This window comes from Colias philodice, chromosome 3 (genome assembly GCF_061535455.1).
Source record: "Colias philodice isolate Cphi_HAF_F1 chromosome 3, ilColPhil1 Martin Lab GWU primary, whole genome shotgun sequence".
Lineage (NCBI taxonomy): Eukaryota > Metazoa > Arthropoda > Insecta > Lepidoptera > Pieridae > Colias > Colias philodice.
Genome location: NC_143088.1, coordinates 4202076 through 4226102, shown reverse-complemented (window position 1 = coordinate 4226102; position 24027 = coordinate 4202076). Strand labels below are relative to the sequence as shown.

General features: G+C 33.0%; 1 protein-coding gene across 13 annotated transcripts in view; it reads left to right on the top strand.

Moving 5' to 3' along the window:
* Positions 1-24027, top strand: part of raskol (Ras GTPase-activating protein raskol) — a 119729-nt gene that overhangs the window by 16792 nt on the left and 78910 nt on the right. The window contains exons 1-2 of one of the 13 annotated variants that reach the window (XM_089714135.1): positions 8054-8146; positions 10662-11559. The exons of 3 other annotated variants lie outside the window; for them this stretch is intronic. In XM_089714135.1, the coding sequence (XP_089570261.1) occupies positions 10740-11559 (820 nt within the window). In that variant the 5' untranslated portion in view covers positions 8054-8146; positions 10662-10739. Of the gene's footprint in view, positions 1-8053; positions 8310-10646; positions 11560-24027 lie in introns of those variants that run through there. 9 more of the 13 variants (XM_089714126.1, XM_089714127.1, XM_089714125.1 and 6 more) reach the window with 9 other exon arrangements.

Sequence of the window (24027 nt, the reverse complement as noted above, 5' to 3'; positions counted from 1 at the left end):
CGCTGAAAATTGTGTTATTTAACGGCTTACAATATTTTTATATCTCTATAACTATTAATGCTAGAGAAATGATTCTTAGACAGAAAGATAGAGAATTTTGAACTCTGTCACCCTACATTTAAAACTGAAAATTGACCATTTGTTGGTTAACGGCTTTTTAGTTAAAGGACGGCAGCATAGTGAAAGTCGTTCAAGTGAGACAGCCGAATTTTGACCGCCGCGGCCGGAGGGTCCCTATTTGTGTTCTTTTTATTTCGAAGTTGAAACTATGACAACGTAAAAAGACACCATGAGTGAATTTGTCAATACATACAAGAAATACACTTTTATGCGAAGGTATTAGTGTAGTACATTATGTATTATTCCATACTAATATTATAAATGCGAAAGTAACTCTGTCTGTCTGTCTGTTACTCAATCACGCCTAAACTACTGAACCAATTTGCATGAAATTTGGTATGGAGATATTTTGATACCCGAGAAAGGACATAGGCTACCTTTTATTGCGAAATATGTACCACGGGCGAAGCCGGGGCGGACCACTAGTCTAAAATAAATGTAGGTACATACAATGATATTTTCCTCTTGTTTGTATATACTATAATATCATTGGGTACATATTTTAAAATGTATGGCCGGTAAATAAATTAATCGCCTTGTTATTTTTATTTTTGTGCTAGCTTAACAACATTATCGGTGTGTTAGCAAAATTAGGTCTTTAAAATTGAAAATAATTACCTTAATTTCGTGGAATAAATTAGACACTTAAGTAAGTGATGTAACACTTGCATAAATAATTACTATTTGGTCGTGTAGTCAAACGTTTACGGCGCCAATCTTGTTTTAATTTGGTAACTATAATATTGAAGATTGTTAAAGCGTCGCCTCAGCTATTCGAGTAATTAAGGTCAACGTTATATACGGAACTACAAGGCGATGCTTTTGTATCGTGGCTTACTTGAATTAATCTGAATAAATGTTGTTTACATTCGTCCCATTTACATGTATTGATTGCAGATGGATTAGTGTTTACTCGGTCACCGCTATGTTTACATTGCGATATCTATATATTCATTTATATACAAGTTAACAACAGAACATGCTTTCGCCTTTCACGTATGGAAAAAAATAGGTATATGTAGATTAATTTTTAACAAACGAACTTGTTGAATAGGAATGATACATGATATAAAAAACCTGATTTTAAAAAGTCCTACATAATCAGAGAAATTGATTGCGTATTTATATTATATAATTTGTTGTTGTTTGCGGAAAAAATAAAAACATGTAATGATAAAAAACCGGTCATATCTCTCGAATGAACTAGATTTTGCTCTCTTTCTGAAAGTTTCTTAGCGAAACAGACGACATCTTTATTTGCAAAAGACGTTGATTAAAATCTCACGAAAGCTCTACTTAAGCTTGGAGCTTTCTGAGTCATAAATATTTACATATTATAGCATTCACAAAGTGCAATTATTTATTTAATATTTGTTTAATATTCAATGTAATATATTGTTATTTACTATAAGTAGGCGTGTAATAATTATTATCTCTTTGAAGTTGAAATTCCTTCACAGTGCCTTCCTGTTTTGAATCTTTTTATCTTAGCTTTTCATTATTTTCCGTAAGTTTGTCTTGCCTTTAATTTTATCATTAAACGTTTCTGCATAATAGTTAAATAATTCTAAGCATCTAAAAAAAATGAATCGATAACTAGCGCATGTAGCTGGATGTAGAAAGGGTCTTGCAATGAAAATATATTTCTAACGTATATGTACATACAGGTACATATTCCCAACAGGGAAAATGTGCCGCCCCAGTCATTTTCAACTCGGGAGATACCTACGTACGCGGTACGTCCATATAGATAGCTATTGAGATGTGTTGGTAGCAGGCGTGAGGCGAATCGAGGTTAAAATACATATTTGAGAATAGTAACATGGGTAGTAAAATATCATTTTTTTATTTGCTTTAATAATTTAAATCTATTTTAAGGGATTTAATAGTTCTCAAACCATAATTATTCATAAGATTTGGACAATATAGAATTTTAAAAATAAATAAGGAAAACTTGCTTTCTTGAAATTATTTAATGTTTCACAATTTGGGGCAAGACTGGTCTTATAATTATAACAAAAAAAAAAAGAAAAAAAATTATACTGCCTTGTTCAGAATCAAATTTATTATGAATAGATTTGCATCTTAATGTTGAAAGGTTGGTACTGCGGCTTACGTCAGTGTAAAATTTATACAGTAAGAACGTATTTTTTTATTTTAACTAGTGATATGTTGCATAATTTAATTAAACCAATACGAAATGCCATCACGTGGGCGTACATAGAACGTACATACGAAATAAATAATAATTAATAATATTTAAATTTCAACGAAATGTACACGACGTCCATTTCCTGGTATTTTCATTAAAATGCGATAAGCATGGACGTATAAAAAAAGACGGACGGTATATCGCCTAAACATTGAGTGAAGCCTAGTAATGGCGGCGAAACATCCATGTGTGTGTGCCATGTTGCCATGGCAACAGCTGTCCTGTTGACAATGGCGGCTGTATTTTTTTCTATAAATTTTGCCGTAATAATTTTGTCATTAAAACATAAAAGAAATAACTTGCTTCCCTGTGGAATGTAATCCCTTGTGTTTTGTTATTTAAAATTGTACTGTTGCGACACCATTTAACCACGCAAGACGGCATTTTAAATATTTTTTGTGAAACAGTGACGCAGTTAATCAGTCGGTAGTACACGACGTAATGGCGGCCGACTAGCTTACTATGGTGAGAGTGTGTGCGTGTTTATTGTCTTTACACGATCGCTAGCTTACTATGGTGGCTTCACGTTGTTTGTTCGTAATACGGCGTCCGTCTTTTTTATACGTCCATGGCGATAAGTATAAACTTTTTAGGAGAAAAAGCTACTTATAAAGATTAAAAATTTAATCAATAAGGAGCAATATAAATCTCATTTATTAATTAATTTTATAGTATCTTAATTCTTATTCCAAAGTCAGATTGTTCTTTTCAAAATCGGACACACTTAAACAAATAGAATAATACATATACCGTAATAAACAACGCTGCGGATTAGTAATGTGCGAAATAAATAAAGTTGTCTGTCCTGATTCACGAGGAAGTTTATCGTACGATTTTAAGATTTGAATGAATAATCAGTTAAATAAACACGTTTTCTAATTGTGGTATCTTACTCATAGAAATCAATTGTTGGACAAGGTCGAGTGGATTTTCTCACGGCTTCAAATTAGCTGATGATTTCGGTTCAATGGGCAAGTGTTTAATAGCGGCAGTACACATGGGGCCAAGGCGTTGGGCCAACGTGTTGGGAAAAAATGAAGGATATCAAGATTCCTGTTCACACATTGGCGTACAAATCATTCTGCATTGGCGCTTCAAAGATGGACGTAGTCCGTAGAAGTTCTTGCAGCCGCGGCAATTTATTTATATACAGTGCGTTTAATTATTACGTACATTTGCATCAATAACAATGAGTGTACTCTGCCGTCTGCGATGATACCATTTTCCAATCTCTATTGTCCTTTTTTATATCTGTATAAATAAATCATTATTATGTTTAGATTTTTTCAAATGTTTAAAATGTGTACATTTTACATTTAATTTAATTTTAACTACCTATAAAACGAAACTTTAAAGATTAGATTTTAGATATTATTTTATTAAATGATAATATTATTTATGTAATAAAGCACAATTTGATCAAAATCATGCTCATTGTATATTGTTATTTAATTTTTAAGAACAAGTAACTTTTTAATACTATTTTACTCATTTTATAAATATATTCATTTTTTTATCGCATTGTATGAAAGTTAGATAAGAAAAACATCTAGAATAATATAATAAATAGAAAATAGAACATCTAATTTATTGAGTCATATGGTTTTATTTTTGTGTAGTTCATGCCGTGGATTCCAAATTATTCCTTCATGTCGATACAAATCTACGAATTGTAAAACCTCGGCGCCGCCATCGCTATCGGAACATGGTTAAACGTAAATTTCATTGACGCGCAACGATACTGTCTCCGCTGACGAGTAACAACAAACTGAACAAGACACCAACGTGTGAACGCTGTTTGTGGAGCGCGCCAAGATCCTTTGATGTGTGCACAAAAAACCGACAACATTCGGTTGGCCTGCCAATATTGGCGCCAACTAGGCTAATGAAGCCAACATACCGCCAAGTAGCTCTCTACACGTTGGCCCAACCCGTTGGCCCAACACGTTGGCCCAATGTGTACTGCCACCATAAAAGTGGAAAGCTTCGCCCAAACGAGCGCAGTCACGATGCGCAAATACGATAACGGGACAGCTGAGGCCGACTGAAGTTCACCGGATGGGTGAGGAAGGACGCTCCGTGTCCTGCCACTCCGCCGGACAAGCCTTACCAAAACAGTGATATCTCATCACCATAACTGTTCGATGAATATTTGACTTTGAATTATAAGCATGCATGTCCTTAGTGAGGACTGCAAATTATGGACATCAAACCCGGCGGGCGTGCTTGTTGCAAATGCTAATGAGAGAAGGATGAATGTGGAATCCATCTAATTTAAATTAAACTGAATATAATTGTAGGTATAACTTTATTTATGAAAAAAAAATATAGTTCAATTAGATATGTTATGTAATATTAATAAACTCAAATGTTATAACTTATAACTGTCATTGTTTTAAATACAACATTCATTTGTTAATAATAATATGTCATTTAATTATAACTTAAGAAAAGCTAGCTACAGAATCGAGCTGAATATTTGCACTAATATGTGGATATAATGTTCTGTAAAATTATTATTTACTTTTTTCTGTCTGATCTGGAGTAAATTACTCAAGTTACGTCTATGCTGCCATCTAGTGTTGAATAGTGCAATCAATGTCCACACTGGATGGAGCGCCATCTATGATTCAGAGGCTGCAACATAATATTGAATTGGTTTCTCTTTAGTGTAAGCTGTCTACATAGATGTCGCTAGTATAAGAAATAAGTTTGATAGAGCAACGCACTGTGTTGATAGAGCTTACCAACTTACATAGCGTTGATACGTAGAGCGAGCGTAATGAGGAAGTTATTTTAGAAATGCGATGTGTATTAAAGCAAAGCTGACGTATTATGTACTGGTATTATGTTTATTTTTTTTATTATTTCAAATGGCGTGTCAATTAATATTATTAGTTATGTAATTCAAGATAAAATTATATTTTATTATAAAAATACAATTAAACAAGATTCAGATATAAAAGGCTTCAAATTATAGCTTACAAGGTCCGGGTTTTGGATACAATTCGTTGGATCACAGTTTGGCGTGGCTTCTATTATAATATTTGTGATTTTTCATGTTTATATTTGCCAATTAATTATTTATTTTACCCACAGTAGCTTGGAGTCATGAAAAATTGTTCTATATTTTATTTGGCAAAGAGTAAAGACGTATCTGTGTCTAAATTGGTGCTCTAGTTTTGCTGTCATAATTTAACATAATATAGAAAGACTTTCGTATTTGCAATATTAGTGCGGATTTTATTTATATTAAAAAATTAAAAAGTAAGAACGTTTTCACATTTGAATTATTGAACAAATTTGGTTACAATATTTTTGAATGATTTGGAAAATTACACATTATAAAAATGTTAGTAAGTAAAGCCAAAGTATGCAAGCAAAGTCACTGGTGGAAAATTATTTTCAAATATGTACTGTGTGAATAATTTAATCTTCATAAAGAATAAAACAATACGATATCTTATAATTATAATTTTTGCAACAATATAATAAGTTAGTTGCTGATGATGACGGATGTTGGTGTCAGCGTGGGCGGTATTGTTCGTTAATTGCTATACAGTTGAAGAACCTATATTTTGCAAAGTGAAACGTTACATTTTGTTTTGTAAGCCTAGCGTTATTTATTTACTGATGTTTTAACTTTTTATCAACATATTAACGTTAATTGTAAGTTATTGAAAATTAAATGTATTAACTGAAGTAATTAACGGCCGATATTTTTATTAAATTACAGCAAAAGGCATATCAACTCTAGGTATATTTACACTTAGTTCTAACTTCTATTACTACTTTGAATCCTATAGTGTTTGATATTTATGAAGTATCACGATTCCTACAAATGCACGTATTTTATAAAAAAATGAATTGAACGCACGCTTATTTAGGTACTTATAAGTTATACTGTTCAGAAATTCACTAAATTGAGTTAGTAGTTTTACACGAACGATAAAAAACATTATTTAGGTATCTATAATACATCAAAAAAACTTTCGGATTTTGTAATTTAAGTTGGATTAAGGAGAGTTAAGTAGCAGTAAAAGATAATAATGCTTAAAATACGACTAAATTGTAAATTATTTTTATTAGACCTAATAATATTCACACCTAATAATCTGGTTTGCTAAATTTTATCACGAATCGTATGAAATTCACATTGATTTACTCACTCATAAATTACAAATGCAAAATTAAAGTATTTAAATCAATGGTATTTGGTATTTGCGACGGCGATACGGCGTACCAATATTTCAGTCATATCGATATACATATTTGTATAGGTATAAACCAGGGTTAACATAATATATTTACTTGCCCAAATCTAATATTGACTTAGAACCCAGCTAACCGTACGCTGTAGAGACACAGCTTATTACGTAGTGTCAACAAATAGTAGCTTCCCGTGTGAAGATTTTATGCTCAAGATAAACAATATTATGCAGCATCAATAAAGTAAGAAGTATTAACCGAATGCGAATTTGAGTCGACATTAAATAAGGCATAAGCCGGATTTACAGTTTACGCTCTGTAAGTCGAGTTAATAAAAAAAGATAAAACATGACTCAAGTTATTATTGTTATAAATGTTGACTTGGGTTCTGAATGTATTAATAGTGCAGATTCAAATGATTTAAATATAAATTCACGGACTAATCGCTAACCATTATTCGTAAAAAAACGAATTGGAAATGTTGCGATACATCTCAGTAGTGAACTCTACTCTATAAACAAAAAAAAATAAATTACATTAAAAATGAGCAATATTTGCGGCGATGGTGTTAAAATTTTAAAAGTAATAGTCAAATAGTAATCTTAGTTCGCCTTGTTAAATTCAAACAAGGTCTGCGAAATGCAAATACGAGTAATACGACTGATCTGAACCGGTCTCTGTTAAAGACGATAAGGTAATGCGCGCTCGCATGGCTCATGGGCTCATAGCTGATAACGATGCAATCTCTACGAGGGGTTCGTTTTATTGAATTGACTCCCTTTCTAACTAGCACCACAAAAAACTGATGTCCCCTAGACTAGAGATACTACAGTAGTTTTGGACGCAACTGCTTTTGAATTAAAGTCAACAATGAGAAATAATTTTATAAAAGGGTGTTGACATCGCTGCGTTATGGGACATCTGGATACTGTAATAACTCTAGGGTGTGCATTATTCAAACCCATGTTTTTATGGAATTGGTAACTATTAAAACGTTATATTGAGCGTATGTTTAGGTTTTTAGTTTTGAATCGTACGTGTGGTCAAAATTCAGAATCGAAATGTTAGGATCTGCTCTACTTCAATATTTTTCGGTTATTTAATACATAGTTACCTGGCTCTGTGATAAGAATATTTTTGTTAGTTGTTTTGAGTGTAGTAATGGATGGTTCATCATGGTTCAAAAGATACATACAGTTTCCCAACAGTTTTACGGAGGACTTAAGATTAATGTATACGAACTGTATTTACGATACTTCAGCTCAATCCTTACATTACTGGAGGCTAATATTTCGTACTAAGTACCCATAATGTGTCCTTAAATAGTGTTATTGGCATTTTAAGTCGTATATCAGGGTAATATATAAAAGTTCTCATGAATATGGACAAGGATCAGCTTTTAATTAATGTTGATATGGTAGCGTAAGTTGGTGCGAGCAAGTTGGAAGTGCGAACAGATGAGCGCCTCGTGCTCATAATGTTTGTATGGAACGAGTCGCCCTCCGCGCGGTGGGCCGGCGGCTCCGAGTCCCAACTTCCAGTCTGGCCGGGCGCGACCAGCAACGCGCACTGCTATTTTGCGCGCACGCAGCCGGTATACGTTCGGTAATCGAATGACATCCGATCACCTGAATATTTTTTGTGACAGATAGTGTTGTGCTCGTATTTATCCAAGTTTTTGATAAGGTTTTTACTACGATCGGCATCCGGCTATCTAATCAACTTATAACGAACGATATAAATTATTGATTGCTTTTGTAGTGGAAGGGTTTGTGCTAATTTAAGCTTGAGTTTACATACCATATATAATTTAGCAACGATAGGTATTAAGTGTTAAAAAGTGTTTCGTACATACAACCAGAAGTCACTATTAATATTATTATTCATGAAGTTTTTATCCAGCTCAGCCTAGCAAAGCTTTAAGGTATTAAGTAGAAATAAATTGGGATGGCAACAAACCTGGTTTATAATCCTCAATAATGCAATGCGGCTCTCACCGGTACTTATATTATTACCATTCTTACTTACTAGGTGGTCATTCCATCTGAGGAGATTACAATATTTATCTTTTAGATTAATATTTATAAGTATAACTATTTCCAAAACAATTCCAATTTTAAAGCATATAAATTTGTGATATTTTATTTGGTTTTAACTTTCATAGTGAAATTCTTTTACTAGATAGCCTCAGCGGAATCCTTTACTTTGATATCTTTTATATTTATGTTTATATGATTAAGAGATCGCACAATATAGAATTATGGTTCATATCCCATGAAATATTCTTTATGAAAATTAGGGCGGTGTTTATGAAGATTATAGGGAACTAACAAAGAGCACGTGTAAAAATAGATATTGGTGAATGACCCTTTTGGGAATCATGCACCTCTGCTTTAATCGTAACTATACTTAAATATTAATCTTATATCTTCTTATATATAATAAAACCGGCCAAGTGCGAGTCGGGCTCGCGCACAAAGGGTTCCGTAGCAGCAAATATAATAAATTACAGTTAAATCAACCTATCTCAAAAACTATAAGAGATACTTTGATCAAACCAAAAATCGTTGAAAGAGTTAATTAGCATGCATCACCTCTATTTTTTTTAGAATTTTATACCCCGTAGTTATAAAAATAGAGGGGGGGGGACATACTTTTTACGACTTTGAGAGCTGATATCTCAAAAACCGTTCACTTTAAGAAAAATGTTTTTTAGAAAACTTTATATCATTTTAAAAGACCTTTCCATTGATACCCCACACGGGTATGTACATCGAAAAAAAAAATTTCATCCCTCAGTTACATGTATGGGGGGCCCCACCCCCAATTCTTTTTTTTACTATTTAGTGTCATATTTTTGTAGCGGTTCATACAACACATATTCCCATCAAATTTCATCACTGTAGTACTTATAGTTTCCGAGTAAATCGGCTGTGACAGACGGACAGACGGACAGACGGACAGACGGACATGACGAAACTATAAGGGTTCCGTTTTTGCCATTTTGGCTACGGAACCCTAAAAATGAATCGCAAAATGTGTTGGTAAGCGCATAACTCGAGAACGGCTGAACCGATTTCGATAATTCTTTTTTTATTATATTCCTTGAAGTACGAGGATGGTTCTTATGTAGAGAAAACGTAAACATGTACCACGGGCGAAGCCGGGGCGGACCGCTAGTTCATAATAATTTTGATAACGTTTGAAGAGATTTTATTACCAGTAACCGGGATCAGTTTATGAAATCGATGTTTGGCCTGTAAAATTTTCCATCCTTGTTGTTAAATTTACAAAAAAGGCTCTAGGATAACATAATGTAGGTAATTTATAAAACAATGCATTTAGGTAAATTATATGTAGAGTGATAAACTTTTTGTCTAAATAAAGTACACAATTGTTACGAATTTGCTCTATATAATTCAATAGTTATAATAATAGAACATTATCTAACAATAACAAAAACATGTTGTTTCACAATATGTAGCTTTTACTTAACATACTATAAATATAATCTGTGTTGTAAAGAATGAAGTTTTCTAAAGATGTGCTGCGGAGTCACCAACTTTATCCGATTATCATTCGTAGCTTTACAAAGCTTAAGCTGTGATAGAATACGTTTAAAAACTCTTCCCAATGGACGTTAGTACCGTCACGAGCCCGCATCTGTTATTATCAAGCCGCTATAACAATTTCAGAGTACTTACAAAATAATTGCGTTTTCTAAGCACGACTCTCAGGCATTGACCTTTTGTTCACTTACACAATTCCACCTTAACTGACAAATTATTAACAGCTTATCCACGGGTTTTTTAATTACTGCCTAAATTATTGTTGCACCAAGTGGTCTAACCATTCAGTGGTCTGGGTGCTATGTTTAATAGTGAATCCACTCAAACGTTAGTCATGTACATGTCTTTGCTAGGGTACATTTGATAACAATTAAATAAATTCAATTATTGACCCATTGAGCTAATAATTTTATTTACACTTACAACATGCAAAGGCAATCATGCGTTCAATGATGTCATTCTAAGTGCATAACTGGTTTTCGTTCAATATTTGCACAGTTGTGGATGCCAACCGTAGTGAAATTAATTTTACTCAGTTTCGTCAATGAAAGTAGGTCATATTCTTCAGTGAAATATGAGGACATGAGATGAGTATTAGTGATTTCGTAAAGTGATGGTGTTTGTAAGCGATGCCAGACTGGCGATACAACGTGCTGTCGACGAGCGAGGCGTTTATAGATGCCGAGGGGGCTCCACCTCGCGACCCCTTCGCCGCCAGCTATCCTCGTCGTGCAGACCGCTCTCGACCTCCGCATACCTGTCCGTATACAACTATCTTCCACGGAGCCCGCTCTCATGTTCCCTATCGCCTGCCGCCTTTACATAGCGATCCTGGAGATCCCTACGCAGATGTATATTCCGTAGACCGATCTTCCAATTTGACGGATACCTCGAGTTTTGCTCGCTATGAAGACTGTCGCTCTCCCGTAGAAAGCATCCAATCGCATACAAAAGAGCGCAACCACCCCAGTGAAAGATTGGATAGCAGTGTTGGAGTTCAAATACAAAAAGTGCCATATGCTTCCAATGTATTTTTCATATCTACGCAAACAGAAGCAGTACAGCGAGATGTTAACGGTGCCAACCTATTTGTTGTCGAGGGGTCGGAATCAGATGCATTGTCGTCGTGTACTTGTGACAGTTTTGAGCGATGCGAATTTGATTGTAGGGATTTTGAACCTTTCTCTGACACCTGTTGCTGTGATCCTCTCAGCGATGGGGTGTGTAGTCGCAGTCCGAAAGAAGTCGAATCGCCAGAGAATTTTTGTGATACAATAGTTGAAGAAGATCGTGTATCAGTACGGAGTGATATGGATGGTTTAGATTTGGCATTATTTGAGCCAGCGCAATCTGATCCTGTGGGATGTGAAGGCAATTCAGCAGATCAAAACACGACGTCTGTCTCTGCAGCTCTACGCGGAATTTTGTACGCGCTTCCTGATAGTAGTGGTAAGTTGATATATTTTTCATAAATGGCATCACTATACATGTTTGCAGATGTCTCAATCATTAGTTTCGCGGTGTGCTGTGAGGCGATGTCATTGCGCTAAGCTACCATGTGGTCTGCGCGTCCGAGGTACTCGTATCGGATACGAACAACGGTGTGTGGGAAATTACTATCACATCAATCACTCAAAGTCATTGTCATAGCCGCAATATCAGCAAGTGTATTGTGAAAATCATGGACTAACTATAACTAGAGAGGAATGTCGTAAGCATCGCCTGGTAATAGGATGACGGTCATGATCCGCAATACAAGGGCTTGACATTTCTATTTATTTTATGTTCATGTTCAACAGCTATTCACCGTTATATTTGATAAAGATAGACGTCTGCCACTGTAACTGTTCATGTTTTTGTATACATAATTATTTTGGATCAAAATAAAACATAATAATATGATGTAGACTTTAAGGTTATTAGATTGTGATTTGGTATGTCATCATTATGAGACGTAACCGTATTTCTAATATGAAACTGTTCATCACGGAAGTCTAAGAGCTTTTATGGGAGTCGTAGTGCAACAAACTGCGTACCGTTACCGACTCAGAAGTTTCTAATTACCGGTGGATATAGAGGACGATTGTTAACTTACATGCAAATTCGATAGATCTCGTATACAAGATAAAGCAGATACAATACGTGTATTCATTAGTGGTGTCCTACTTAGAGTTTTAAACGAGCTGCTTTTTACATGATCTGATTTATTAATCGAATGACGATCAAATGAATACCGTGTGAAAAATAATATTTAAAAGTAGCGGTTATGATGTGATATAACCTATTATTAAATATATGTAAGTAGAATTAAAATTCCTTGATGCTTGATAAATTTGGTTTTAATGTCTGACGAGATTTGATAACAGGTTCTTGAGATCTGGTTTGCTGGCAAATATTATTACATTTAAAAGTAAATCAGGGACGTGTTGATTGAAGATTTCTGACTGATATTTAACTGTATTTTTTTCTCATTTTGGGGTAGACTCGCAACGAGATTATGTTTAAATGGTACAGGTAAATTAGCTTGGAGAAATTTTTGCATATGTAGTGGTGTGTATATTACTCAGATCTTAGAGCGCGTTTCCACTATATCGTTCTGGCCTATACAAAAATGTTTCGATATCCTAACATTACTATTTAACTTTATACTTATTCCTAGCAACACTTTTGTTTTCAATAAAAACAAGTTTTTATTTGAAAGAAAATGGTTTTGACTTTATAAAAAAAAATATATCATTCAATTTTACGTCCTTGAGCAAACGACAAGGCGACTACCGTGAAACAATAAAATATCGTGTCCATAATAATTTGTTTCATAATTAATATTTGACCATAATAATTACGAAACAAAACAAATAAATAAATCGTCACTTGATAGTGGAAAGTGGAAACACGCACAAAACCAGAATAAACCAGTTTACGCTGTCCGCAGGTGCCACGTGCAGTCGTTTGGTAGCGTTAGAACATAAAGCACATTTCATTCAAAAATTATAATTATTATGTACGTAGTTTAATTGATAAATTTTGTATTTGTTGATTGTTGTTATTATTTGTTATTATTGTTATAATATTTGTTGAAGTGAATTACATGTCCCGCAGCCGGAGGCCCCAAATGAAAACTCAGATGTACTTAAAAACTACATTTAATAGCTAAAATGAGACTTTTACACCCATGTCTGCACGATGCAGACCGGAGTTAAAGAATGAATTTATACAGTTTAATAATTATAAAGACGTAAGCTTGGATGCTATAAGGGAAATCGCATCCACATTCTATTCCCGTGCGAACGGCGTATTCAGCAGTTTTGTATGAAGGCAGGGCCATAACTAGTGTTTAATTTGTGTGTAAGTGTTGTAACTTTATATTGTTAATTCAATATGGCTCCAGTGTTAAAACATGGTCGAGGCAAGCCTTTGACTTCTCAAACTAAAGAATTAAACTTTAAATGTCGTTTCTTTTTCAGGTTAGTAAATTTTTCATTTTAGTAACATTGTTAATGTAAAAGTTATATGTATGTTAAATGTGCAAATATTAAAATAAAGTCTCATCTTTTTCAGAGGAGAAACACATATAGTTTAATTTAAAATCCCTTATATATACAGGGTTACTTGTAAAACACCGGCAACCTCGCAGGACAAGATAGCTAACATCAGAAGTAACAACATTTCGACTTTTGATAATTTGTTAGATTTTATTTTCATACAAAAATAAATATTCATTTAATTTTCCGTCTGAATATTATAAACTCTACGCCTCCCAAAAATTACGTAAACAAAAAGCGAACGAGAGGGGGAAGGGGGCGTCGCGTCGTCCATCCGATAATTAATAGAACATAGACTTACAAATGTAAGGAGAGTACAAAAAAAGTTTAAAAAATCATTTAAAAATAATTTATTGCGTTATGCCAAAAGTCGTAGAACAAATGTTGTTATTTATGATGTTAGCTATCTTGTCCTGCGAGGTTGCTGGTGTTTTACAAGTAACCCTGTATAAAATAAAAACTAAAAATAAAATGTTGTTTTATTTTATTTGCTGACCATACACTACTACAAACGCAAAAATTTCTCCAAGCTAATTTACCTGTAATTTGTTAATCATCACTTTTAACTAGCTAAAACACAATTATGCTTTTAAATGATCGAATCATTATATTTGATGATAATTTCGGTTTTTAATGTATTGCATAAAGGCAAGATATTTTTTTACAATTTCAATAAACCTCTTCATAATCTATTAATACAAGCACATTACAAAGATATCAATGTTTATGGCCATGTTAAGCTATGTCGCTATTGAAATGCTCGAGAAACAAGCAATAAAGCCGGCGTAAAATTGCCGCATGTATAATTTGAATCACATTATTCGTGGTAAAGTTATACAGAATATTGGCAATGTGTTTGTATTGCTATTGTTAACAGCAGAGGCCATGGCCGAGACGTGGCGGACCGTATAAACATCAGCTCGCTCGATGAGAAACCGCAGGGTCAATGTAGTGTGCTTTATGGTGTTTGGTTTCGTTTAACGTAGGTGACAAGTGTATTTTATTTTTATCTTTTGCTAAGCTTGATAGTGTGATTGGGAATTTGTGATGGATCTAAGTGGTTTATATGAGCATAAATGGTAATAAAATACGTGATAAGGGACGTAAAAAGATTTTTTTTCATCATAAGTATACAGTACAAATAAACATATAGGTACCTTAAGAAATAACCATAGACAAAAAATATACAATTATAAAAAATAGTAAACTAGTATACTTAGGCTGTTATACATTTTATTATAGTCCATAAAATAATTTATTAGTTTACTTTGAAACGATTCATTCATGTGTGGCTAATTGTAAATTCGGACCACGTTATATACCTACATGAATTAAGCACTGGCATACATTTTAAACTTGAATTTTTTATCACGTGTTCTTCCATCCTCAAATTCCACCGATTTATATGCTTATTACGAACCTTAAAAATAAATCAAGATACCATTAAGATCGAAGCAAATTAACAGTTAAACGACAATTAAGGCATGACTACTCCTTTCCACTATGGAACAAAACATTTCACTCTGAACATAATAATAAATAATACTTTTCCAACTTCTTGGTTTTATACCCTAACGACTAGTTTGTTAGTTAGGTTCCAACCGGTAACGTGGAAGTTCAGCTATTAGCGGCGTTCATTAGGAAGCTTTCTTGTTTTCATTTAATTAACTTCTTGTGGCGGTGCAACACTTCGAGATGAGAAGATTTCAATGCTATTGTAGACTGTTCTATATACAAAATAACGATTATAGTAGTTTCGTATTGTGCTTCATATAGAATTTTCATACGACATATAGATAAATATTATATACTGAAGTTCAGTATAGTCTGTCTTATTTACCATTTTGTGTTGTTCCTTGGGAACTACTACATATAATAGCTATTGCAGTTTCGCTGACTCAGTGTCTCATTAAAGATTTAGGATCTCGCTAGAGACTTGGCCACTTTTTTCTATTGTTACTTTTTTACATTACAAATTTCAATTTGACTGAAACGATAAACAAAGATTCAATAAAAGTAAAGTCATATTACGTCTCATAGTGAGACAGTTATTGCGGTGTTTGCTATTTCGCGTAATGGTGCTCACCATTTGTGCGAAACAATACAGATGTGAAATTGAGCTTACGGTATCTAATTATGGCCGCTTTGATGTGGTTTAAATTTCGATTATAACATGCCTTAAACATTATCTCATTCGCTTGTTAGTCATAGACCATAGTGGCAATAATAACAAATAATAATAGTTAATGGTTACTGTTATCAGAGCGTATGATTGGAGAATTTCTAAAACGAAAGGTGTTTTGTGTTTCATTTTGAATAGGTACAATAAAAATTATTGACAATCCAGAAACCATAATTGATGTTTGTTGTAAAATAGGGACTTAAGTACTAATCACGGATGTATACAATTAATAAGACACCAAAAATGTTATTAAGTACCTGATCAGCATTTTCGTATCATGCATATTTATGATTCCAACCACGCGAATTTTGGACATGATGATAACAGAAATAAATTGATGTTTACTTTTTGCCACTTGACTCACTTATTGCTCATCAATGTTTACAACTTGATTTAATAAAAATAAATATATTGTAATCGATTTTTCAACTATATTCTAGGATTTTTTTTAGAATCGTCGTGTTCGCTCACTGCAAATAATCTAAATCGTCACGCAATGTTTAGTAAATAGCGTTTTAATTTCGTTATAAAGTATTTGTTTCAATATCGAGCGGCTTTTGCGAAATTTGGTACGCGATAGTTTCATCTACTGATGGATCCTTTCGAGGTTAGATATAGGTAAGCATCGATTCAATCGTTTTTCTAGAGGTCCGCCCCGGCTTCGCCCGTGGTACATATTTCGCAATAAAAGGTAGCCTATGTCCTTTCTCGGGTATCAAAATATCCCCATACCAAATTTCATGCAAATTGGTTCAGTAGTTTAGGCGTGATTGAGTAACAGACAGACAGACAGACAGAGTTACTTTCGCATTTATAATATAAGTATGTTTCGATTATAACATGCCTTAAACATTATCTCATTCGCTTGTTAGTCATAGACCATAGTGGCAATAATAACAAATAATAATAGTTAATGGTTACTGTTATCAGAGCGTATGATTGGAGAATTTCTAAAACGAAAGGTGTTTTGTGTTTCATTTTGAATAGGTACAATAAAAATTATTGACAATCCAGAAACCATAATTGATGTTTGTTGTAAAATAGGGACTTAAGTACTAATCACGGATGTATACAATTAATAAGACACCAAAAATGTTATTAAGTACCTGATCAGCATTTTCGTATCATGCATATTTATGATTCCAACCACGCGAATTTTGGACATGATGATAACAGAAATAAATTGATGTTTACTTTTTGCCACTTGACTCACTTATTGCTCATCAATGTTTACAACTTGATTTAATAAAAATAAATATATTGTAATCGATTTTTCAACTATATTCTAGGATTTTTTTTAGAATCGTCGTGTTCGCTCACTGCAAATAATCTAAATCGTCACGCAATGTTTAGTAAATAGCGTTTTAATTTCGTTATAAAGTATTTGTTTCAATATCGAGCGGCTTTTGCGAAATTTGGTACGCGATAGTTTCATCTACTGATGGATCCTTTCGAGGTTAGATATAGGTAAGCATCGATTCAATCGTTTTTCTAGAGGTCCGCCCCGGCTTCGCCCGTGGTACATATTTCGCAATAAAAGGTAGCCTATGTCCTTTCTCGGGTATCAAAATATCCCCATACCAAATTTCATGCAAATTGGTTCAGTAGTTTAGGCGTGATTGAGTAACAGACAGACAGACAGACAGAGTTACTTTCGCATTTATAATATAAGTATGGATAGTTAGTTGGTGTTACAAATATATTCCTATAAAATAAACTAGGTGATTACTTATCATCATATAAAATAATATATAATCATCTTTGTTTGAGTAAAAACTATGTAATCTAGACTTTATATATGGTATAATATGTACTTAAATGTATATAAATTGAAAGAGAAGCTACGACAAAGCTCGATTACATAGTCAATTCTTCTTATCTTATGGCCGACGGAACACATCGATTAAATAGGAAATAACATAAGCACTAGCGAACCTATTAAAACGGCTTAAGATAAGATAGAGCCTGAGATAAGTCCTTGATAAGCTCGACGTAACGTTTATTTAGAAATAATTGCTCGCATGGATTTGTTTACTTATTTTTAAAGAGAATAATATTAACATAATGTATTATGATCAGTATGCTTGGTTTATATTTATAAAAGTTAGGTTCATATTTTTTTAAATATGAATTATATTTTCGTGAGTAAGGAAATTTCCATTATTTATTTATTTTATTTTTTATTATCAGGGATTTTTTTTAATCAAATAACAATAGATTTAATCAAATCTAGAAATCAATAACCATTGCGCTACAATATAGAGCAGTGACCAAAAGCTCTCATAAATTTGTGATTTGAGAAAGACAGCCGTACTTAATTAAAAGAACCAAATAGTTCGATGGAATAGTCTTGGTACATTATAAGACACCATTCTTATAAGGTAGAAGTAGAGCTGGAATTCAATTTGATTGCATAAGTATTCCTTACCAACACTCTCAGCAGTGGCGGTCATTGGCTCGCTTTGAATGGAAAGACGTGATCTGTGTTGTTGAAATTAAAACTCGGTAGCGGTTCCAGCGATTCGTAGTAAATGTACTATTTAATAGATATTATTTAACGACTATGTATCACTTTCGGTGCATAAATTACGTTTGTGTTCCCAACAATGCGTGTTGTAATTCAAAGATAACATATGATTTAATGTCTATGCCTATAGAAATGATTGTAGGTTTAAATGATTGCATCTACTCGCTAACTTGCACTAAGTATATGTTTGTAGACCCAGATAAATCAATGAATTCTGTTTCGAGCGTTTCGTAATTATTTCGAGTTTACCACATATCTACTTATGTCAAGGCTAAGTAATATGAGATTCCGTGTTTTTCATTAAATACGAGTAGCGGCTGTGGGAATTGTAGATACCTTTTTAGAATTCGGTTCGAGTTTCTGTTTTGTTTGTATATGTATCAGATGTAGGAATATCAATTTACAGTTCATATAAAACTTGATGTAGCCTGGAGGAGGGTTTATTAAAAAAGTGCTTACCGTATTTGGCAAAATGTATTTATTTTGACTAATTTCTTTGAAAATACCTTAGAGGAAAAAACAAATTGTATGGTTACTATGTCTTTCCTTACCTATCAGATATCAAGATAACAAAGTATTAAATTAATTCTATTTAATTATTCTGAAGTTCATAAGGTAAAAATGTTTTTTTTTTTCATAAAAGCAGTGGTTGTGTTGCTAATATGTGCTAAGCAATATACATAATACACATTTGTATGCATAAAACGCAAAAGCTTTTTAATTTGTTTGTCATTTGTAAAGGTCAAATATGTATTTAAATAGCCTGTTTTTTATATTTATATGGCACATGTTTTATTGTGAGTGTCATTTTGTAGAGTTCAACCTTTCTATATAACATTTTGCACAATTAAATAAGTGATGAAATTACAATATTTTGAGTAAATTTATTGAGTTCACAAAGTACTTAACTATATGGTATACTGCATATAATAACAAATAATTATTATAAGAGACGCTATTGTGCAAGAAAATAGGCTTTATCGTCTTAATCAAAAAAGTGATCTTAATCTATTTGTGTAACTGCAAAAAATTATGAATAACAGGAATTTAATTCTTAAGCGTTTGAAAAATGGGCATGTGTTCTCAAACAATTGGAACACCATGTGCGCTGATAAGAATGTGTACAATAAAATGGTAAGGCAGCTTGCAGCTTGCGCACGCGCTTGCCCAGCACCTGTACTTGCGGTCACTCGCCCAACTGGTTCATTTTCATACTCACTCTTGGCCACAGTGACGTCAGACATAACATTTAGAAAAAAATCGTTATGACCACTTTCGGCTTTTGTTATATTAATTATTCTAACCATTTCATACTTCATGATTTCATCACAACTTGTGATTTAATATCGTTTGCGTTAATTAACGTAACATTATCTAGAGCAGCCATGCATGAAAGGATATTGGTTAATTGATCATTCCACAGGTAGGTACATTTATAATACTATGAACAGTCGACTAGAATTAACAAGTCGTTGCATTCACACTCTATGTGCATATATGCAATTGTTTTAACATCTTTCACACTCTAAACATTTGTGTATCCATAGAATAGGCTTATACATAGAACGTTATTAATTGTACTTGAATAATTTGTTTGTTATATTGTTGTATAAGCTGTTTGGAAACTAATAAAATAAAATAAAATAAAAATAAAAAAAATTCACTATATATTTACTACATTTTGAGATAGTAGTTCGCAAATATGAAATACGTTGACACGAGAAACTCAACTACCAAGATAGTATACGATTAAAAGGTATTTAAAGTTACGTTTGACATTTAAATTGTACGTACCTGCAAGTTATTATAATAAGGCTGTATTTTATAGCAAACAAAAACACCAATCCACGGAACATTTCTTGATTATTGCTATTTCAAAGTGGTTATAATAATTACATGCCAAATGTTATTTATTTATGGTTTATTTGGGTTAAACTTAGACTTCGTATGTTCGGCATGTTCGGCTTCTGTATTCGAATTAATTTAGGTGTTGAAGTTTGGTACTTATATTACATTATTTATGAATGTCGAGTTCGTGACTCGAGTGTGCAGCCGATTCATAAATTATAATCCCCTTTGAGTCACGGCTCTATGCGAGAAATGGGTTGAAAAATTGAATAGTGTATTCATATGATTTCCTTTGATATGATCTTGAATGAGGTCGGTCGTTCGGAAGACGTGACATATTCAGAATATATGAAGCTTTTATGAATGTTCACGTTTCTTTGTGTCGAGTTGTAAGACAAATGTAATTAGTTTCAATTGAATAGTCACGTGGGATTGAAGATCTTATAAGATTTATATGTGGCTTAAATATTGTATCATTTTATTTTTTTACGATATATTTAAAACATTCTCATTTCTTTTACAATATACTTGGCTTGCCAAGCCATTGCTGGAGTATTCTCAAGATGCTTTACATCCTTTGGGTATTGAATAATAATGAAATAAGGCATTGTATCGACATGTCAATACAAACGAGAGGAAGTGCATCACTTCATGGAAGTATGCTAAGAGCTTGCGCGTGCACACTAACTTCCTGTGCCACGTGTCAAGAGCGTCAATGGTGAAAGTTCTTTTTCTGTGATATGTACACGTACAGTGCCATTACGAACGTAGTATTATGAGGTAATTATGGGAACTCACAACCTCTAATAACGAACTCTTCCGTTTAGAACATGTCAACGTATAGTATCCATTACGTTAATTATTATGATCTAGTGTGGAATAATAACGTATTTAATATGTTTTCATTTGTCGCTCTTAACTGGAACGCTCACGACTGAAAAGATGTGTTTATATTGTTAAATGTAGAGTAAGTCGTAGAGGTAGTTCGTGGATAAATTATACATTTTCATATATTGCATATTCAATCACAATAAAATATTACAGTTATGTAATACATACTTAACTTTTAATCGTAGCTTTGTAAGCGGACCACAGCCTCCACATAATCATTCAAATCATGAGAAGATTTGCTAATTACTCATACATTAATTTGCTGAGATAGATCGATAAACTTAGATACCATGCAAGATTGCATATGTATCATCAAAACGAGAAATATGTGAGGTCACATTGCTTCCGTCGTAAAATAATAGATGTGTGTTATTCAACACTATCTTTGTTACATCAACTGTACGGTTGTGGGAATATTTGTGTTTGTTATTATCATTGTTGGAATACGTTTTCTGGGTAATATGATCGCGATCGTGTATCGCTTTAAGCTGACACGTTTGTTTTCATTCAACTGTATGATTCATGGAGTGTGCTGACTGCTGCCCTCAACATAATAAGATCTACTTCAATGGCACTCCTTCCAAGCCTCACACGCCCTCTTAAATGAAGCTTTAACATTCTGATAGTTTTCAACTATCCTGGTCCGAGGAACCATATATAATTTCTGCAGCTATAGAACCTTTATTGTAAAGAATCATCACAAAAAACTATATGTATGACCTCGTTCTTTTGATGCCCATGAGCAATTTAGTTGTTTAAAATTATTAATCACAAGTGATTCGTTTCAATCAAATTCTATTAACTGCTCATAAAGACACCGTTACAAGTGATGGACGTTAAGCGCTCTAATTGATTAAATACCTTATTATATTACTACAGCTGTTATCAAAGTGTCATTCATCACAATAGTAGTCGAGATTAATCTTAATTCGTTTGTTTAAGTCTGGTCCCGGTCTATTTGTGTCAGATTGCTTTCTCTATGTGGGTTGTGAGGCCCTGCGTGCTGCCACCCACGCTATATGTAAATTCTAAAGTACATATATAAAATCAATCATATTACACACAAGTATATGTTACGTAAGTCAATACTGACATGAATATGAATTAACTTGTTTTATTAGGTTTAAGTGGTGATAGGTTTCAATAAGACTTTCCGTGTTTATCACTTTGATATCATATTTTTATGACTACGCTAACGAGGAGTATACTGAGATGACTTGTATAAAATTCAATCCAACACAACTTCTAAAATTAGTTGTACACATATTGGTAGTTGAATATATTTGTAAAGAAACTCAGTTGTAGAAATAGCAGTCTTGATAGAAGTGCTATTGGTTTTTTTATTTTTTATTTAGTAACTTGTTATTCCGATATGTATATGTATTACTTAATGCAATATAATGTCAACTGGTTCTATTACTCAACTATTTTTTTAAAGGTTACAATATGTATGACCCAAGTAATATATGGTTGTCATACTTACTTCCTATTCACAAAACACTTTAAAATGAAATTATTGAACATTATAATAGGTATATTACTGTTAAAAACACATCAAGTAACATGTATAGGTATTATAATTCGATCATAAATCTAATAAGTAACTAACAAAATCAGCTTCTATTCGTAGAAAGTGCATAGTCTAGACTCTAGGTTTAATGTTAAATTTAAATCGAACTTAAAATGAGAGACTTGGCAATATGTGACCTATCCTTATGAATATTGTGGATTCATCGCCTACGCTACTATCAGCGGAGGGGAAGCAGTAACACAGGTTATAAATATTGTTATATATATGCATATGCTATGTTTCTATAGTCGATACGCGATACATAAGAGAGATTTCATAACATACACGTAATATTTGTAAATAATTTTACTTCCAATGTTAGTATAATCTACTTTTTATTGTAATTTCGAAGTATGTTTTATCCCTTTCCAACAGATTAACCATTAGAAGTAATCGTAAATAAGTCGTAAATATATTCTTCAAAACATAAAAGCTTTTATTTAGCTAGTAATTTACCTTTAGGCTCTCACTGGGCTTCTGACTAAAGAAATGTAAACAATTAAGCAGATTATATTATACATTCCCACGTTATTTCTTGTTCAATGTCAATGGACGTTTGCGAATGTGAACTGTGAACTAAGTTATAATTATTAGGGTTTTGCATACGGCTTGTGTACAATTGTCTACAGCGTGAATGAGTCAAAGCCCTTTGTAGTCGACGACTGACCTTTAGGTTTACTAAGCGTAGGGAAACGGGGAGAATGGATTTTTTGCTAGAAACGTAAAGGTCAAGCTATACAATATATTATTACAGGTGAACTATGACGAACTAAATAGTATATGTTGACTATGAGTAAGCGCCCTATATCTTGTTATTGAAGGTTACAAGTTTTAGAATGCATTACATAATGTTTGTATTTTAATGAAGTTTTTTAATCGTTAACGTAAGTAGGTACTGAATGACGAGGAGCTTAATATTTAGTTGAATTGATTATTTCGATATTGACAAAGTTTTATAATGCTATATTTATATTAAGTGCAAATTTTTTTCAACTCGAGACTATTTTGAAAAAGAAAGCAGAAATGCCTTGAAATAATATTTTAATGAAAAAAATAAGTTCTTTAGAATGGCGACAAAATTATACATATAAGTACAATAAGCATAATTAATGAATTGCGCATATTGTAAACAGTGGTGTTAATGATTTCGCATGTCGCAATAACAAAGTGGCTACTTAGGGCCAATTTCCTTACTATATTTGGAATATAAACTTCAACAAGTATGTTTTATACAAACTTGATTTGGTATTTATTTAACACGGCGTTAATAATTGAAAGGACCTGTTGTTTTATTATAAACTTGTTTCAATTTTATGCTCCAAAGTACTTTATAAGGACGCTGAGTCCAATATAATCA